The 21,297-nt window shown below is 41.8% G+C and overlaps 1 protein-coding gene across 1 annotated transcript in view; it reads right to left on the bottom strand.

Moving 5' to 3' along the window:
* Positions 1-3,848: 3,848 nt before the first annotated feature.
* mtnr1aa (melatonin receptor 1A a) overlaps positions 3,849-21,297 on the bottom strand; it is a 57,770-nt gene continuing 40,321 nt past the window's right edge. The window contains exon 2 of the mRNA XM_014195255.3: positions 3,849-5,803. Coding sequence (XP_014050730.1) covers positions 4,935-5,803 — 869 coding nt within the window. The 3' untranslated portion in view covers positions 3,849-4,934. The remainder of the gene's footprint in view (positions 5,804-21,297) is intronic.

Here is a 21,297-nt window from a genome sequence, read left to right as displayed (position 1 = left end):
ATGTACCGGATGGAGAGAATTGAAACCTGGCTGAGAAGCATCCAGTGCACGTGAGCAGCCGGACAATGTAAAAAATGCCATACTGTTTGATCCAACTTCATATTGTCCTGATCTATGGGGCTGATAGTTCTGTATTCAATGGTGTTTACATTGATCTCAAATAGCTCATGAAAACATCTGTACATTTTTTACTTATGTTCAAGAAATGCATTGTCATCCAAAGGGAGAGAGTTACCACATTCTGTGGCTTATTCAGCGTTAGTGCAACCGTGGTTATTGGGAAACAGTACGGATGCTAATGACGCATTTTAACTGGGATCTAACAATGAATTTAACAGCGCTAATTGAAACACTGGGAAATGAGGCCCAGGTTGGTGGTGAGATCATCACACATTTATTTTGTCTCGTTTCACCCTGATGAACACTCCACCCAAAAGGGACCACCCAGAACCAACCAGGGTCATGTTCATTAGGGCACGCAACAGAAAATTGTAAACACATTTTGCAACGGAAAATGAAGATGAGCATTTCCTGTTAGACCAGCTAGTGCCTTCCTATTTCAGTCTGTTTTCTTCCATTCTGTGCCTGATGAACACCAGCCAGTGGAATATTTGATCCAGAGCCAGGGCCAAGCCTCCCAGCAGTCATCCCACAATCAAGTCACCATGGTCAGTCACCTACAGTTCACTTCACCCCCTTCTCCCTGGCCTACCGAGGTGGACAGACGCTCAGTGAAAAAAATACGCAGGACAGAGACTGGAGCAAATATAAAAATCCCAGGGATTTACGCCCTGCTCAAACAGAATTATACAGTAATCTGGTCCCTTCCTGCAGACTTTTATAACCTCCTTTGGCACTAGGATCTACAACACACACACACACACACACACACACACACACACACACACACACACACACACACACACACACACACACACACACACACACACACACACACACACAGACAGACAGAGGGAAGAAAACATGTAACACTGTGTTTTCCCCCCTCTGTGTGTGCATTTCTGTGTGTGTGTGTGTGTTGTACATCCTGGGGCCAAGGGGAGGTTATAAAAGTCCCCTTGGGGGACCAGATCTGTTTGAGGAGGGCATACATCCCTGGGATTTGTATATTTGCTCTAGTCTCTGTCCTGCTCATTAATTCCCTACAACACACAGCTCACAGGATTAACAGGGGGATTGTACAAGGAAGTGGGGAGGAGGTAGGGAGAACGGTGACCTGGCTCTTTCGGAGTTGGTTGGTTCAGTGGGTGAAGGATGGTGTTGGATGGCCAGAGTCCGTCAAGTGGATGTCAAATGCTCAGTTCAGCCTTTTGCAACCAGTGCAATTGTGTCAGTTTATGCTGCTTTTGTCTGTGGCCCACGAACCACCGCTGCCCACACACGTTAGGCAACAACAAGGACAAGGGGGGTGAGCGGCGTCGCACACAGTCGAGCCGCCTATGACATTGGTCCTTAAACAAAGGCAATACTCCTCACTATGAAACAAAGTAGCCTATAGCCGGCCCAGATTGACATGCAAAAAAGATTGATCAAAGCGGAATGATGATGGGATCTGCATTGAATAGCAACTGAAAGTGGGCATTCATTTCATGAATCCACTTTATTCAAGTTTATTTGCTGCTAGTCTGTAAATCTGTGCGTGACAGCAGGATGTTCGAGATTGCACAGACTGAAAATGCACCAGCCTGAATGCACATGATGCGCTGTTCCAAGTTGTCACCGAGGGTTTGTAAGGTCATGAAACGTCATGGAAATTAGTTTAATCATTTTTGTTAATGTAATTCATGAAGGCACACTTTTAAATATTATCAATCACAACAAATTGACATATCATCCATTATCGTAATGACCCTTCAGTGTGTGCTAGTGCGAATGGCCCGTTGCCCCAGGAGAGAGAGCGCAACATTTTAGCGGCAGGTATAAAATAATGACAGACAACAGACTAACTAGATAGCCAATTCAAAACATAACATGTAGTAGTTATCTCACTAGTTAACAATCGCTAACTAAACATTAATGTCATTGTTGCCTTTCCACCTGCACTGTAGATAGCCTTAATAAATTGCACCGTTGGAATGCTGGGATTCCCCTCTATTACACAGTAGCCATGTAACTGCGACAACGTTAAAAATATTCTAAGAATAGCCTAATTGACAAATACCTTGCTGTACATAGATCTTCCCTCAAACATGAATATTTGAGACTGATATATAAATGTATAAATGTCTTCCCTGTAGCTCAGTTGGTAGAGCATGGTGTTTGCAACGCCAGGGTTGTGGGTTCGATTCCCACGGGGGGCCAGCACAGGAAAAAAAAAAAAAAAAATGTATGAAATGAAATGTATGCATTCACTACTGTAAGTCGCTCTGGATAAGAGCGTCTGCTAAATGACTAAAATGTAAATGTCTAGTTAGATACATTGCTTTGAAGTAACCTGCCTTATCCATTTGATCTCTGATTCATTGAATGAGGGAATCATTTTATAAAGACAAAAGTACTTGATTGTGATGTCGCAATATTTTATATCAAGGGTGGCAACCATCCTCCAGGAGAGCTAATGGGTGTGCAGGCTTTTGTTCAAGCACTGGTCTAACCAAATTGTAGCCTAAACATCAGCTGCTCAACATGACCTTGCTAAGCAGCCTCGGGTGTTGCAGGGCTGGATCAAAAGCCAAGCCTGCACACTCAGGAGCTCTCCAGATCGAGGGTTGACCACATATTGACAGCATGTGACTAACAGTGCAGTTCTACTTTGTGGAGGGTTAAGTGCCTTGATCAAGGGCACAACGGCAGGGGATGGTAGACCTACATGGGATCAGACACAGCAGCTTTCCAGTGTCAATAATGCTTTACTTTTTAATGAAGGCTATAATAATAGTCATGGAAATGTGGTTAAAAGTAATGGAGAAGTCATGAAAAATGTGTATGAACCCTTAACTGTGAATAATCCGAGGTCTCTATAGCTTTATAGCATTTGTGAGTTGGTGAACTAGCCTAATGGACCGCATTGGAAAAAGACAGCACTTCTTTCATCCCAAATCAAACACTGTTTCCAGCTAGTTGTTATAGAGTCCTGGGCCCAGGAAGTGTATTCAAATGTTTGATAGAAAATCTGGTTTGTTAGAACTAGAATACCTGAAAGCTATCAAACTATATCATTAACAGTGGTAAACGAATTTACTTTTGCCATGAGAGATAACGAATACAGTCTTCTTTCACTACTGGTTTCTAGTAGCCTGGAATCCAAACTGATATAGTCCATTTTACCATAATTTTTTAATTCCAGCTAGGATAGATATCTAGTTGGTTTACAGCTACTGTTAGTGATTGAGCCTTAGCATGGGCCAGGTCGAATCACAAATTACCTGGGCAGATATGTAGCGCCGCCGTCACTGTTGATCTCTGGTTTCTGGCCAAAAAAATAGGGTTGTGGAGCCAGGACCTCAGCCAAGTTGGGGGACATCAATTATAGTTGCGCATCAATACGGCCCCAGCCTGAGACAGATTGGTTTGTTTTCTAATGGCAAATAAAGTGTAATCAGTGGGTCTGAAAGTGTGTTTGTCTTAGCGAGTGCCGTTTGACAAAGGCTTTCTTCAAATAAGTCCTAAGGAAACTGCTGAGCGGTGAAAATCTACTGGCTAATAGCAAGGTAATCCATTTTACCCAAATGTCTTTACTAAGTATATTTCATTATGTATCGATATAACATGTATGAGTTTTTCAATAAAATATTTTTTTTTAAAAGATGACATTGGATTTGAACAAACCGGACTGCAATATGTGTGTGGTTGTGTTTTGTTGCGCTGTACTGAAATAGGTGCACACATCTGCATCTGATCCTTTATTTTGCATATTAACGATTCTTCAGATCCATGCATACAAGGAGCTCACAGAGATAGAGAAAGAGAGAGCGAAAGAGACAGAAAGAGAATGAGAAGTGAGTGAGAAAGAAAGAAATCCTATACTTACAAACATATTCCACCGAATGATGGGAACAGTTTTGCAGGGCATCGTGAAACAGCAGCAATCCAAACAAAAATGATCATTAACATCGGTAAAATCTTTAACAAACACTTTTAGTAATGTTTGTGACCAGACATGGCAGAATTTTTCTGGCTTTCACCGTATGATATATTTGTCATTTGTAGGTTTGCAAAATGCAGGTTTTCTATAAATCTTGATTGCTGCTTATTCCCTCCTGATTCTGGGAATATTCCAACTGGGATTTCTGAAAAACCTGTGAATTTTTGAGAAGTTCCAGAAATTTTGCAACCCTAGTCATTTTCTTTCATCGGATTATTGATGTTGGTGAAATGAACCTGATATATATTTTCGTACATCTATATAACATATACTTCATATAAAATAAAAACATTTAATATGTCACACATAGAGTCACTGTTATCATCACTGTAAACATGAAAACAAAAGTACATTATCACTTTTTTAAGTACCAAAAAAACTAACAAAAGTGCTTTTTTTGCAAAAGACAAAGATACATTTTCCCCGTTTCGCTTTGACTGTATAGAGGTGAAGATAGCACAGATCACGGACGGTTCAGAAAGTGGAACTGTTTTGTTTTTGTATTTGGTAATTGTTCTCCGTTCACTTGTATTTTTTAAACTAATTTTACTATTTTATGTCACATTGGTTCCCTTAAGCCTCCCTCCCCCTTTGTTCATGCGTGTGTGTTAGTATCACCCGGTCCCAAATCGCTCCCTACCCCTTCCCCTGGGCTCCTTAACTCCTCCAATGTTTGTAGATCTGCAGTGTACTAGATAGGTACAAGAAGCGAAATGGGGCAGCTTGAGATTCTGCCATATTGCTTCCTTCCACCTTACAGATGTATAGATATCGGTGGGTTCGTGTCATGGGGGAGGGGTAGGGAGCGCACTGGGACCAGCTGGTCCTCTCACACCAACTCCACCTTGACCTGGTTGTTGTTGGTGATGAGCGGCGACGGCTTGCTCTTGAGCCGCTCGGCCGCGTCGTTGGAGCTGCCGTGGAAGAAGATTCGTGCCGTGCAGACCGACACAACAATGCGCTTGTACTCGCGCCGGAAGTTCTGGTTGAGCACCCCGTATACGATGGCATTAAGGCAGCTGTTGAAATAGGCCATGAAGTAGCTCGCCACAAAGAGCCACTCAGGGATGAGAGGCACCACCACCTCTGGGTTGATGGCCACCGCCAGCCCAATGAAGTTGAGTGGTGCCCAGCACACGGCGAACAGCACAAACACCACGAACATAGTCACGAAGTTCCTCACGTCGTGTGGCGTCAGTTTCGGTCTATTGTCCGGTTTGACACGTCGCCTAACCTGAATGACCAGGATCCAGATCCTCAGGTAGCAGTAAGTGACGATCATGATCGGTAGGATGAAGTGGAAGAAGACCACGGCGATGGTGTACGCCGAACTTGCCGACTGCTCGAACGTACACGAATACACCCTAGGGTCATACTGCAACGAACCCACGAAGAGATTCGGCACGATGGCCACAATGGTCAACGCCCAGATGAGTAGGACGTAACACACTGAGTTCTTGTCACTGTACAGCTTGTCGTACTTAAGGCTGTGACATATATAACAGTAGCGGTTGATGGCAATGCCGGTGATGTTGAAGATGGAGCCGATGACGCTGATGCCCATGAGAAAACCGCTGATCTGGCAGTGGACATAGCCCAGGTTCCAGCCTTTGTGGAAGATGGAGGTGAGGACCAGAGGGTAGGGGTAGATGGCCACCACCAGGTCGGCCACAGCCAGGCTCACCACAAAGATGTTGCCTAGAGATAGATAGATAGATAGATAGATAGATAGATAGATAGATAGATAGATAGATAGATAGATAGATAGATAGATAGATAGATAGAGGCATAGAGGGAGCATAGAGATAAGGAGAGAGAAAACAAAGAACATGGCAATTAGAAACTATTCTATCCTATCACAATGAGCACAATCAAAGTCAGCAGGACAAACACTATGTTAAGGTCACTGAATAAGCGGCTGAATGGATGGACAGGTAATTGTGTTTCCGTTCTTTCAGCCAGCGAGGCTTGACTAATTTATTTACATATACCATTTTGCATACCTCACAACACAGCAATCTGCTTCAAGACTACTACTTTGACAACTATGTGCTTATGGTGAGAGAAAAACAATGCCTTTGAATCTGCATATGCTTGTGTAAGTGTGTATGTCAGTGTGTGTATGTCAGTGTGTCAATATCTGTGTGTGTGTGTGTGTGTGTGTGTGTGTGTGTGTGTGTGTGTGTGTGTTTCTTTGTTTGTTTCTTAGTTAGGGACGATCAATCAATTACACAATGTAAATGAGACAATATTTTCATGTTGCACACCTTTTAGCTTATTTGTATATGAATTTCTACAATGTATAGTTGTTTTTAGGTTTTTAAGTCATTGACATTTGGAGCTATTGAAATTTTAGCATATTCTCCCATGTACATTGTGTAATTTACTGATGGTCCTTAACTAGCCCCATACAGATATCCAAAGTCAACCCAAATTTACCACAGACATTACGATTGGGTCGCGTGCAGCAAAGATGGTGGATAAATGAAGATAGTTCACTCAGGACGTTAGCTTTTGAAAAAAATGTATTACGTTCCGGTCTACTTAATTGGGTGTGTCTCCCATAGACACCAGTGTAATAGCAGCTGCGTCTGGTCTACTTAGTTTATTAACTTTCATTGAACCAAAACATTTTACAAAATAAACGGTAAGTGTGGTGTCTCGCTTCGTCTTCCGTCTCCGGCATGCATCTGCACTCTGAATTCATAATTACTTGTGTGCTGCCAGCTGTGGGCATTTGGACAGGATTGAAAGTTTGAAACCAACCCAACCTTCATTTACGTTGTGATGCAGTCACGACTACCACAAGGCCCTTTGCAGTATGGAGAATGGAATGTCTGGGTGTTACAACAGAGAGATACTTTGCAGTACTTTAACAACTGAAGGTTGGACATTGAAACAATATTTCTATCATAAATAGTGTGGGAAATGGTTGGTGGGGCTCCAAACAATAATCATGTCAAATCAGTTGTTTTGTGATATCATTAAGGACGGTATAGCTAAATAACAGTAACTCTACCAATGTATATGTCCCAGTTATCAGATTTATATCTAAATGTTGTGGAACTTATATGATTAAATATGAAACTATTTGTGAGACGATGAAATGTGATTTTAGCCTTCTAAATGAGATAATTGTTTTTCCTAAGAAACTTTTGCCAAGTCAGTAACTATGCCCATGTGAGCACAGACATTGTGGCAACGTGATGTATCCACACTCTAAGGTGAGTGCATAAAAGGACCGCTAACAAAATGTACATTAGACCAAAACATGCTGGGTTGCTGCCGGTGTGTAAATTGGTTCCAGCTGTACCCTGAATAATCATAACTTAGACGAGGATTCGTGTGGATTTGAAGTCAATGACGTTCAGAATGAGACTGATACGAGGTAATAATGATTAATGGATGATGGTATGATAACGATATATAACAATATATTATTGTGTTAATTTGTGAAACGGTAACTCATTAAACAAACTTTTTCCATGGTGCCCCAAGATTGCTAATGAGTTAATTGTTACATTATTCATTTAATTACATAATAATTAAACATAGTTAATTTGATAAAATAACCGTCATCACATTAATCGATAGTCATGTCACGACACAGTAGAATAAATGTTTCTGATTCATATTGATGCCACTGGAAAATGTATACTCATCTTCTTTTTAATTATTGAAGAAGGTGAAACAAAACAAATATACAATATGAAAACGACACTGACAGTTCCATCAGGTGAAAAACACAAAACAGAATACAACTACCCACAAAGGGACAGGTGAAAACAATCTCCCTAAGTATGACTCTCAATCAGAAACAACGATGTACAGCTGTTCCTGATTGAGAGCCACACCAGGTCAACAAAGAAATACACAACCTAAAATCCTAGAATACCAAAGCAAGAACATACACCAAAAACCCCTGAACACATAAATATAACACCCCTCTACATACACATAACCCCTGAACCACATAAAACAAATACCCCCTGCCACGTCCTGACCAAACTACAATAACAAATAACCCCTATTACTGGTCAGGACGTGACAGCCACATAGGGTGTTTTCTAAATGAGAAGTTGGTTTTTAGGGGCAGTTGAACCTTAACCTTTTACTGCAGTGGGCTAAATCAGGATCACAAACTGTTTCTTGGTAGTCTTAAACAAATCTACTTTTAAAAACAAGTGTACACCTCACACAGATGGTTATGGGCAACAACAACAAAAAAGAAGACACCCATACCATGGCAGATATACAGCTGAAATGTTTTCAATTTTGATTTTGCATCCCAATATTACACTTTATATACATCCCAGAAGATTGAAATATAACTAAAACCGTTTGACATAGAAACATCACATGTTTATTTTTATCATCTTTATTAATAATGAAATTATGAAAAAGATTAATAACATTCCACAGATGAGGCAAAAGAGGGGCCTTTTGGTCATTGACTGCAGGAAAGGGCTACAGCCCCTCTTTCAAGTGAAGTGAGTGCATGACATGCCACTTCACACAGAGAAGGAGGACGAGAACAAATCTCTCATTATATTCTGACAGGACTACGCTCAGGCTCGCACAGGCACAAACACACACACACACATGCTAGTTAGTTCCAAGTTTGCTTTAATTATGCAAAGTCAGTGTTTTTCCCCGTGTTTGCCCGGTAGATCTTCTGAAGAGTGAAATTGTATGTGTAAAGGCAAAGATTGAATTTACTCAATCAGGCAGTTAACAGCTTTCACCTACAGTACCTACAGTACTGTATGTATGTCATAAACCTGGTCCTGTTAGTGAGGAGTTACTCTTGGGTCAGACGTGAGCTAAACATAAAGGCAGCATAGTACTACGCTTCTACAACATCGCTACAACAACTCAGCAACATTGCAGTAGCGCTGAAGTATCGTCTTTCCACACCCATCACTCCTTGACTTCCAGCTATGATCTATCACACAGATCAGTCTCCAGACGCTTCTGGGAAATGTGTCACTCTCTCTGGGACGCTGGTGGCACAGACACATAAGCACAACAAAACCCAGGTCTGCCCGGTGCCTTCCCTCTCTTTTTGTCTCCCCTCTCCCTCGTAGCATACCAGAAATTATTTCATGGCCGAAGACCTGTCCTGCAATAAATTAAGCTTAGTTCTCCTGGATCTGTCATCCAGGAGCCCTCTGTAAGAGGATTATGTGCACCTGCTATTGTCATGTGCACCTGCCTTGTGCACCTGCGATTGTAGCTGGACGAGGAGACTTAACAGAAGGTCTGGCGGCTAAAACAAAGATGTTTCTCAAGCTATGGGGTGAGAGCTTAAGGGTGGAGACAGCAAGGGTTGAGGAGTTCGTCTTTAAGACCTCTAAGACCAAGATTGCACTACCCCTAAATGTGAGACTCGCTAAAGCAAAGCTGGGGCCAGGGTTTAGACTATTTGTGCTGCTTGGAGTGTTCATACAGAGCCTAGACCTTGACAAGGTTGTGAGACAGAGCCCTATAGCCAGCATGGCTGGCTTTCAAGTGCCCTGAGGCCTGGCTTCTATCGGCTCCTGTTACCGTGGAGGCTAGACCCGCTGATTGACACACCACTCAAAGTATTAATTTGGCTTAAGGGGAGATACAGCCCAGCTCTTCCAAGTTTTCATTTTTAATTCACTTGCCACCAACTTTGATAAGGATTTAGGCATGAGGGAATACCCTCTGGTCTTTTTCTGTGGCAGGCAGTGGATATAATTTTATTCAATGGAGCAGCATGGATAAGATACCTTGAATACCTCGAGCGGCGTGCCCTTTTTGAAGGACAGCAGGTAGAGCGAGTCAGAGTGAGTCCAAGCACGTCAGCGCCGGCCAACTGTAGCCTCACGGTTATGCTCCGCTAATGAGGTGTGAATTTAAACGCCTAGGGTCAAAGTGTAAACTCCACAACTTGAGGGTCAGCGAGGCACCAAGGTCGAAGTGTCAGCAAGTGGGAGAAGGTCCCAAGGGGCCTAACTCTATTGCCCCTGGCAGATTATTATGCATAGGCTAGCTAGCTGTTATAAAGTAATCTATGATAATGTATGCCAGTGGTTCCCAAACTAGGGGAGATGAACAAATGAAAAAGGAACTTTCAACTTACAGTACTCTTGAGTTGTAATAGTAAAATGACAAAGGTGCAATTTCAAAATTGGGTAGTGCATCAGAGGTTTTTCTTTTGTTCAGTCAGTCATTGTAGAAAGAGCTATTTATAACTTGTCAGAAATGCCCAGTTGATTAACTAGCCCATGTAATCTAATGTTTTGATTTTGTTGTAAAGTTTGAGTCACTCAGATATCATTCGACACCACATAAGACATAAATTGCAGGGAATTAGCTTCAAAAAGCACATAAATCCTCCACCCTATGGCAAAATGTATATGTTTGCAGCGAGCATGTATACAATTTCAGGAAATAAGCATTGAATCTGCAAAACAAGAGGGGTGTGAACAGTTTGTGTCATGAACAGTGCTTGTGCCCATAGAAATAGACGTTAGAAATAGACATATCTGACATTCATGAATTGTAACTTCACATTTAACGTTCACCTTCTGTACTTAGGCATCGATAAAATGGTTAATAATTCAAGTGTTTCTTTCACAAAAGCAATGTGGAAACACTGGCTTATTAAGTCAATGATGGTGTTACAGAATTGGCATGTGTCACAGATGGGCATGGCGGGCATTTAGCAAGGGCTAGTTGGAATTTACCCAAAATATCCCACCGCTGCCACCAGCACAACAAAGATCAAATTGGATTACGATGGCTCCAACTCCCTCGCAGCACCAATGTGGCAGATCAGAGTCAAACAGATAACGGTGAGATGGAGCTACTGTACTGAGACGAAAGTGGACGCAAACAAAAAAAAGAAAATGAGTGTGTCGTATCTCTATGGCACTCACTGTAATCTGGGTCCTTCATATAAGAGAGAGAGAGACAGAGAAAGAGAGAGAGAGCAAAAGGGACAGGGAGAGAGAGAGAGAGAAAGAGAGAGAGAGAGAGAGAGATGGACAGGGAGAAAGAGAAAGAGAGAGGGAGAGAGAGGGGGCGAGATAGGAGAGAAACATGAGCGATGTCCCTTGTGACATTATTGGATTTGCAGATATAGTGTTTATGAATGAGGGCTGGTGACAGGCGTGGATGATGAGGCATGCCTCTCCAGAGTTAATCTGTTCTCTCCTCTCTACTAAGGCTATTTCAAGAGCGGACCATAAAACAAACGGCTTAGAAAGGAAAATGGCCAGCATTTGGAAAGCATGCTGAAACGATCTGTTAATGCAAGCAGTGTAAAGTATCAGCGAGATCACACCAGATATTACTTCAATATTCTATTCAGGTCCCCAGGACGTCAGGAGCTGCCTTCAATAACATCCACTAGAGGCAACGTGAGCACGTATTACCATCTATTAGGGAGATGCTTTCAATAACATCCACTAGAGGCAACGTGAGCACGTATTACCATCTAGTAGGGAGATGCCTTCAATAACATCCACTAGAGGCAACGTGAGCACGTATTACCATCTATTAGGGAGATGCCTTCAATAACATCCACTAGAGGCAACGTGAGCACGTATTACCATCTATTAGGGAGATGCCTTCAATAACATCCACTAGAGGCAACGTGAGCACGTATTACCATCTATTAGGGAGATGCCTTCAATACTATCCACTAGAGGCAACGTGAGCACGTATTACCATCTATTAGGGAGATGCCTTCAATACCATCCACTAGAGGCAACGTGAGCACGTATTACAGTCTAGTAGGGAGATGCCTTCAATACCATCTACTAGAGGCAACGTGAGCACGTATTACAGTCTAGTAGGGAGATGCCTTCAATACCATCTAGTAGGCACATGGCTCCGAGGATTACAGGTTCAATCCCAGTGCTATGCACTGGTTTACCTTTTTTCAGTTTTAACCTTATCCCAAACCTTATCCTTGCCTTAACCAGTCAGAATAATTTGGTAGATTTGGGCTTGCCTGCCTGGTTTATTCTGTCTCTCGCTCTCTGGGCATAGGCAGATTCTGCAATTACAATCAACACATACTAAAGCATCACAACCTTGCATAACATATTGTCACGTCCTGACCAGCAGAGGGAGTAGTTGTTTAGTATTTGGTCAGGACGTGGCAGAAGTTGTGTGTTGTATGTAGTTTCTACTTGTTCTGTTTCTGTGTTAGTCTTGTGACTCCTGATCAGGAACAGCTGGATATCGTTGTTCCTGATTGGGAGTCATATATTAGGAGTGTGTTTTTCACCTGGGGTTTGTGGGTTGTTGTTTTAGCACTGCTTTATGTTAGCCTGCTGACTGTTCCTGTCGGTCTATTGTTTCTTGTTTTTTGTGTTCATTTTCTTCTAAATAAATAGAAAGATGAGCATTCACATCCCGTCTGCGTTTTGTTCATCCATTCACCACGACAGCCATTACACATATAAACTAGAGGTCGACTGATTATGATTTTTTCAACGCCGATAGCGATACCGATTATTGGAGGGCCAAAAAAATGCCAATACCGATTAATCAGCCGATTTATATATATATTTGTAATAATGACAATTACAACAATACTGAATGAAAACTTTTATTTTAACTTAATATAATACATCACTAAAATCTATTTAGTCTCAAATAAATAATGAAACATGTTCAATTTGGTTTAAATAATGCAAAAACAAAGTGTTGGAGAAGAAAGTAAAAGTGCAATATTTGCCATGCAAAAAAAGCTAACGTTTAAGTTCCTTGCTCAGAACATATGAAAGCTGGTGGTTCCTTTTAAAATGAGTCTTCAATATTCACAGGTAAGAAGTTTTAGGTTGTAGTTATTATAGGACTATTTCTCTCTATGCCATTTGTATTTCATATACCTTTCACTATTGGATGTTCTTATAGGCACTATAGTATTGCCAGCCTAATCTCGGGAGTTGATAGGCTTGAAGTCATAAACAGCGCAATGCTTGAAGCACAGCGAAGAGCTGCTGGCAAATGCAGGAAAGTGCTGTTTGAATGAATGCTTACGAGCCTGCTGCTGCCTACCACCGCTCAGTCAGACTGCTCTATCAAATATCAAATCATAGACTTAATTATAATATAAGAACACACAGAAATACGAGCCTTTGGTCATTAATATGGTCAAATCCGGAAACTATCATTTCAAAAACAAAACATTTATTCTTTTGGTGAAATACAGAACCGTTCTGTATTTTATCTAACGGGTGGCATACCTAAGTCTAAATATTGCTGTTACATTGCACAACCTTCAATGTTATGTCATAATTATGTAAAATTCTGGCAAATTAATTACGGTCTTTGTTAGGAAGAAATGGTCTTTACACAGTTCGCAACGAGCCAGGCAGCCCAAACTGCTGCATATACCCTGACTCTGCTTGCACAGAATGCAAGAGAAGTGACACAATTTCCATAGTTAAAAGAAATTCATGTTAGCAGGCAATATTAACTAAATATGCAGGTTTAAAAATATATACTTGTGTATTGAGTTTAAGAAAGGCATTGATGTTTATGGTTAGGTACACATTGGTGCAACGACAGTGCTTTTTTCACGAATGCGCTCATTAAATCATCACTCATTTGGCGAAGTAGGCTGTGATTCGATGATAAATTAACAGGCACCGCATCGATTATATGCAATGCAGGACAAGCTACCATGTGTAGTTAATAGTGATTATGTTAAGATTGATGCTAGCTAGCAACTTACCTTGGCTCCACGCTGCACTCGTGTAACAGGTAGTCAGCCTGCCACGCAGTCTCGTCGTGAAGTGCAATGTAATCGGCCATAATTGGTGTCCAAAAATACCGATCACCGATTGTTATGAAAACTTGAAATCGGCCCTAATTAGTCGGCCATACCGATTAATCGGTCGACCTCTAATATAAACGCAATATCTTATCCTAAATGTAATCTATAAACATCTATCATTCGACCAATTCACACCAGCAGACATAATAAAGCAAAAGCCGAAACAATGCAAAGCAACAACGGAATACACAAGACGACCACAAAAGACTAACCAGACAAAACAAAACCTACAATTCGAAACAGTATAAGTAAAAGCTGATTCTCCAGTAAGCTGCCCCACGTGAACTGTCATTGTCACCAGTTCATAAATCACAGGAGTCAAAGCTATCATATGAGGCGGACTAGTGCCAGAGGAGAGAAGAAAGAACCCAACTGCAGACAGAAGAGATTCACATTACCACAGGTATTTCAAGGCACTTACCTAACTCTTGACATTTCGCAAAGTGCTTTTGACTTGTTCCATCTTCTGGGATTCTGTCTCTTTTTCTCTCAGTGCAGCTTTTGGCCTTGCAGACAGACTGTCAGGTCAGGGTGCTTCCCTGTGTCTGTATTCAGACAGAACTCTTCAGATAAGGGTGAGTTTTTAGTTCTGTGCACATTGACATTTTCTTAACTGCGACAAACTACTTGTATGGGCTCTTGAAGACCTCAGGAACGGACTTTCACTGTTAAATTCATGGAAACCGGAAAACAATTGTCAAGTTCTTCCAATTCCCTATTTATTTATCTTAGTGTTCGGCACAATAAGACGAATCCTAGGGTGTGATAGCACTGTGGTTTAACAGTACTCAGATAGACATGAATCCCATATCCCACCTACTCACAGAACATGCCACATAAAAAATCCCCCAAAGTTGCTCCTCCTCCCTAGTTCACGGTCTCATTCTCAATTTGCCGGGCTGCTAGTCAATTTTTATGGACCGCTAGACCATCGCGTGTCGCGGCTTTGAGGACCATGCGCTGTGCATGTACCTGTCCGGCGCACTCACTGTCTCTCCTCGGGAAGCTGAGGAAGCCGCGATGACAAAACACCATGAGTGTTGTCACAATGGATGTCAACACGGCCCACACAGCTGGTGGCATGAAGCGAGATGACAGGACCAGCCATGTTGGTCGTGGAGCCAGACAGAACCCCCCAAGGCGGAGTTGTTCCCTGTCATGTTGTCACTCCGATTACGCCATCCTTCATTTGTGAAGTTTCGCCGTCTCCAATGTTAATTGCAACTTCTCCAAAAACATTGACGGAAAACATCAAACCTGTGAACAGGGCGCTAGTTAAGGTATCGTATCGTATTTGTTCATACCTGAACTGAGTGACAAAGGCTGTTTGCGTCACCGTTCTAGATGTGGCACCGACCTGCAGGTTTAAAAACCCCAGATAACATCTTCAATGTGTCATTATGACCAAGATACTACGATTCGGTCCAACACGAGGATCTGAAAAGCTGTGTTTTAGGCTAGCTAGCTGTTAACATGTACAGTCACTGACTGCTACACAATAACACATTAGCTATGTAATTTTCCCAAATTCTCATCTTGTTTCTAGTTCTGAGCGATTAGTGCTTTTCGAGGTCAGTTAAGTTTCTGTTCGATTATTCAAAAAACAATCACGGTTTTCAGTTTCGATTATTTGGGTTGAATACTGTAACACAGAATAAATAATGAATAAAAGTCCCATGATGGTAGTGACTGTTCATTACTGCTGATCACTTATTAACCATAATTTAATTCACATTACTTTAAAAAATATATTTCAGTTGTTGTGCATCATACATGTGTTTTATTTTACTTAATTTTTTCATTACAAGTCAACAAATTTCTATAGAGCGACTGCATACAGTATGTTGTCTGACAAAATTACTATTTTGCAGTTCTTCAAAGTAAATAAGACATACTTTTATGACTGCTGAATATCAGCTATTAATCACTTGGATCATTTATTTTCAGGTAGAGATACCTCGCGAAGCAACAGCTACTCTCTATATCCCCTCAGACCGGACAAGTAGATGTGCAATGGATTATGATCATTGTAGTTAATTACCACGTTTTATACGCTAAACTATGTAGAATATTCGCCTGTTGGAAACTACATCTCCCTACTACATCGCACAGTTCAGGCTGGTCTGATTTATCTGTAGAGAAACTGTGCAATGTGCACATTAAGCTCACAGGAAAAAAACGAATAAAATGGAATTCAAATCATTGAACCGATGTCGGTCAATTAGTTGTTAAAAAAACTAAGAATAACCAACATTTTGGTTAATCGCTCAGCACTACTTTCTTCACATGGGGCCCTGGCCTGTTGTGTACGGGCTACTGTACTCAAGGCCCTGAGGGGGGTGTGGGTTGGGTGAACCATGTGCGTTACGGCTTGTTGTAGCCCCGGGCACCACTGCACCTTACCTCAGCTGCTCACCAGAGATCCACCATCAGATATAGTAGAAAGAGAAAAATATATTCACAGAACCACTTGGACAGACAGAAAGCCCCCAATGCACAACAGCTGCTGTCCCTGAGCCACTTCCTGGGCACTGTGAATGCAAAACTAGGACCCTACACTGGCACTGTGTTGCACTGTGCTGGACTGTGCGCTAGAGAAAAGGATGTCAAAGGGCCAGGCTGTCCATTTCCGGATCCATGCTGAGTGGGTTTGCAAATAAAGCCATTCGGTCCTAAGTTCCAATCCCTTCAACCCTTTTTCTGTGCCGTTAAATATCTGAGGTTCAAAGCGAATTCAGTGTCCCACCAGAGGTCCACTGTAATGATGGCCACCACTTCAGGAGTATCAAAGGGGTGTTAGGTGCCTGCCGGGGTGCTTTGGGCAAGCCCCAGGGGCCAACTCCATTATTTTCGCATGGGGCCCTTTGATTTTGAGCTTTGGGGCATAAGGATACAAGCCAGGGACGGCCAAGCAGCAGGAATCCAAGTGTTGTCCATAGCCAACACACAGTGCCACAGATTTGGGGAGGGCATGTGTGGGGATTATCACCTTCGCTCCACCTCCAATTAGACCCCCAGGTGAATTTGTTTTGAGTGGGTGCGTGAGTTTTGATTTGGAGAGACAAGCCTGGGCACCACACAGTAGGGAACTGATGAGGTGACCCAGATAGGGGGGAAACAGACTGAAAGTTCAGCCAGGACACAAGGATTACAGGACACGGTCGAAGCTCTCTGTGTCCTATACGAGCGTGAGAGAGGTCTTAGTTGGAAGTGATTCCAGGGCTATTCTCAATGATTTTCCTCAAGGAATACTCAGTGGCTAACAGGCTAACAAACCATATAGCGCAGTCGAATCCCATTAGGTGTTGGAATGTGAACGCTAATTAAGAAAAATGGAGAGAAAATTCATAGCGTCATGATAAACAGAGGAGAACAGGTTTTCCCCTCCTTTTTTCTCCCTTCTCATATAAACTGGTTGAATAAACGTTGTTTTCACGTCATTTCAACCTAAAAAATTCACAGCTGACGTTGAATCAATGTGGAAAACTGATTGGATTTTTTCAAAAGTCATCAATGTAAGAGAATTTTATATTTTTTTCATCCAACTTTTAACCTAAATCCAATGCAACGGTGAAATGTTTTGCTGATTTCACTTTGAGGAGTCCCACCCAGCTGACTACTTTAAAATGGTGAAAGTCCTCATTGGCAATGACCATGCAAACATTTGTTATTTCCAAGTAGTGATTTCTATTTATCTCTATGGATTGAACCCATTATGCCTTTTAGCTTTTGAAGTCCTCATAAAGACACCATTTAATGATGAGCTACTCGCGGTCTTTTGAATTATAAACAGGCCAACCCATTAAAAAGGCTACCTATAGGTAGACAAAGACTTTTTGGTAGCATAGCACTATGCTGGCTGTTTGACAAATGGCGGGAGATTGGGGGAAGGGTGTGGGTGTTTGATAATTTTTTTCTTGATTAAGTTATTAATTACAACGGTATATAAGGTTAACGTACATCTTTTAAAAGGACGGTTATCTTTGGAGAGGAAGATTGGGTGCATTACAGTAGGTTGAGTGTTCACTTGTTATCATGCTACTGAATATCCCCATAATTACAATAGAATATTAAGATGGACTGGATAGTGGGTCATTTTCCAAAGAATGATGGGTTTAAAGTTTAAATGTTGTGCCCTTTAAATCTGAACTAAATTGATATGAGCTTGGTACATTGGCCAAACTCATTAGTATGGACACCACGAAGCCTTCTATAAGAAAATATATTTACCGGGCTGCAATATCTCACATTATTCCTACACCTACCTCTTAATTGTATTCCTCCCAAATGGAAACACCTCGACATACTGTGAGTTTGCAATGACCATTTGAAAAATGACCATGTTGAGTTTGTGGCCTACAGTAGCTGAATACTACACACCTACACAGTACCAATACACATCTGGTAAAACATACACAATTAATATTATTTTAAGAAATAAAGACGTTGTTTATCGGTGTAGGTTGAATTTGCCCCTGGATGCTGATCTTTTTTTGCCTCACTAAACCTCACTATTGGTTAAGGTTAGGATTGGGGGAGGGGAAGCTGATCCCAGATCTGTACCTAGGGTAAACTTCACCCCGGAGTGTGGTTTATCCATTGCTATTGTAAGTGACAGTCCTTGTTCAGCGTTTTGACGAAAATATGTTGGCCAACCGGTGCCTAGCCAATGGTTTAACATCTGCCTGCTGAGCCTCTAAAATATGATTGGTTGGTGTGACGGTTGTTATTCTTATCACCCATTTATTAAGCAGATGACCTAGCCCCGCTGACTTAAAAGACCTCAAATTTAATCTCCTTAAACTTTGAATGGGAATGCGTTGCATAATATGTCAATCTCATATCTTCCCATTTTCCAATGACATTCTATGACTTTGCTGTCGTGTGTCTTTTCTAATGAAACCAACCCCCCTTGATGAAAAGATAAACCATGTCGTTTATCCCTCCCACGTGAATAATGTGGCCCTATAGGATGACTAGCAGCCAAGCCTTCTGGGTCATGTTCAGTAGGTAAAACAACATTTTGAAATGTTTTTCGAAATGGGGAGGTACTACCTGAACCTGTCCAATCGGAAAAACAGATTTTTTGTTTTCCATTTCAAAACGTTTTGCTACGGTGTACCCGACTGAACACCACCCTGGTTAGTAAGGGACCTGTCAATGCATAAGCTGTCACCCAGCCCACCAATTTCCTGTTTATGCAACGTGTGCACCATCAAAGACGTGCCAATACCTTATCCGGAATTCTGAGCATTTCGTCACATTTATTAATCCCTATATTAAAAAACCCACTATCTTCAATTCATCATTAAAATTAATCCTATTTTCCCCGACAGTGAGTAGATCCCATCCGTTCGCCTGCCTCCCACCACTCTCTCCCTCCATCCCAGACAGCTCAGACACTCCTGTAATTACTTTTCTGACAGCTCGGCGAGTGACCCCAAAAATACACAAAATAAATAAGCGACACATTGGGGTTGACAGAACACACACACACACAAACACTTTCCCTGTCACACACACACTCACTCTCTCTTTCCCTTTATGTGCATCTCTCTCTCTCTTTCTCTCACACGCACACATAAACACACACCATAACAGATTAAATCATAGCAACACACACAGATAGTAACACAACTGCACTTACACACTCTAGGGTTGTGCATCTCTCCTCTCATGAATGATTCAATACGCAACTAGATGCATGGGATCCGATAGGATACAGGAACGATGTTTTAGTTTGAAATGATTCGGTGCGATTCAGTTTGATTAGGATAACGAATCGATGTGATTCGATATGATACGATGATTCTTTTGTTGTTGCATGAACACATTCATTTGCTGCTGATGTGAGCTCAGGAGCTGGGTCTCTCTGAACTGAACCTGTCTGAGATGACTTCTCTTAGCTACGTGGCTCTCTGTTAGTGTGTGTGTGTGTGTGTGTGTGTGTGTGTGTGTGTCAAAGTCAATGGTGTGTGTAGGCACCTGAGCTGAGCCATTGGGCAGATTGAGCATGTACCACCCCACTGTCAAATTAGGGGTCGGGGGAAATGTATGTTTTCATTCCCACCACTTGTTTTCTGAAATCACCATCACCCACTGATTAACTTGTCATTTTTGCAGATTGAAAATGTTTTGAGCTAGTACTATATCAATATTTATATTTAGAAATGAGCACGGTATTTAGAGAATGAATATAATGCAGCTTTGGATACCAAAAGCCCAAAAGGCCGGCAGACAGCGATTTTGATTTGTGTCATTTTACCATCCAAATGCATTATATGCAGCCGGTAATACATTTGTATCCCTCGCGGATCGGTTCGTACCTAAAACATTCTCCATTCAGCCTGCATAGGCTTCGATTTCCTCCTTAACCTTATATGATGGAGATAAAGTGGGAAAAAAACAGGGGAATATGCGTACTTTCCTTACACAACATCCAGGATTAGCATTTAGACACTTCTAGCATGATGGTGGAAAATGGTGTTTCATTAAGAAAGTACGCATATTTCCCCAGTTTTTTCCCCCCACCTTCTCACAATTAAATAAGGTTAAGGAGGAAATCAAAGCCTATGCAGTCTGATGGAGAATGTTTTAGGTACGAACCGATTCGCGAGGGATACAAATGTATTGCCGGCTGCATATAATGCATTTAGATGGTCAAATGACACGACTCAATATCGGCATCTGTCGGCCTTTGGGCTAGGATAGGCCTACCGCTCATTGGCACGAGCATCTGTGTCTCCCGACACTGTTGTTATCTGACAGTCATACACAGTTACATGCATAAAAGTTCGATAGGCTACTGAACTGAAGGAGAGGACTCATCAATTCAGACACAACGGATAAGAAGATTTTTGGAATAAAACAATATGAGTAAAAAACATTAGTGAACTGGCGATTCTTAACGTTTCAATCGGTTTTCCTACCAACGCATGCTTCATTTGGATCGGTTCGGGCAGACTGATGCACTCTTATCTTAAACATTTGTACCAGGACCAATGTGTATCAGTGAATTGTTACATCCCTAACACACACACACGCACACACACACACTGACACACACACAACACAGTCTATACACAACACAGTAACACACAAGCTCAGTGATAGGCACAAGTGCACAAACACACACACGCAAACACCCACACTCTCTTTCTCTCTCTCTCTCTCTCTCTCTCTCTCGCACACCTCAAGCAGGAATGATAAGCTCTAATTACCAGACTTCATCCCCACCCCCCACACCCCACCCACACATTGCTAGGGTTGTCACGATACCAGTATTGCATTACTACGGCACCAGATTTTCCATGGCAAAAACAAAACACACGAATGAGCCTATAAAAAATGACTTTATGTAAAATTGTGG

The sequence above is a fragment of the Salmo salar genome, chromosome 04, assembly GCF_965601325.2.
Source record: "Salmo salar chromosome 04, fSalSal1, whole genome shotgun sequence".
NCBI classification, from domain to species: domain Eukaryota; kingdom Metazoa; phylum Chordata; class Actinopteri; order Salmoniformes; family Salmonidae; genus Salmo; species Salmo salar.
The sequence above is the reverse complement of the archived record's forward strand: the minus strand, read 5'-3'. Positions and strand labels throughout refer to the sequence as shown.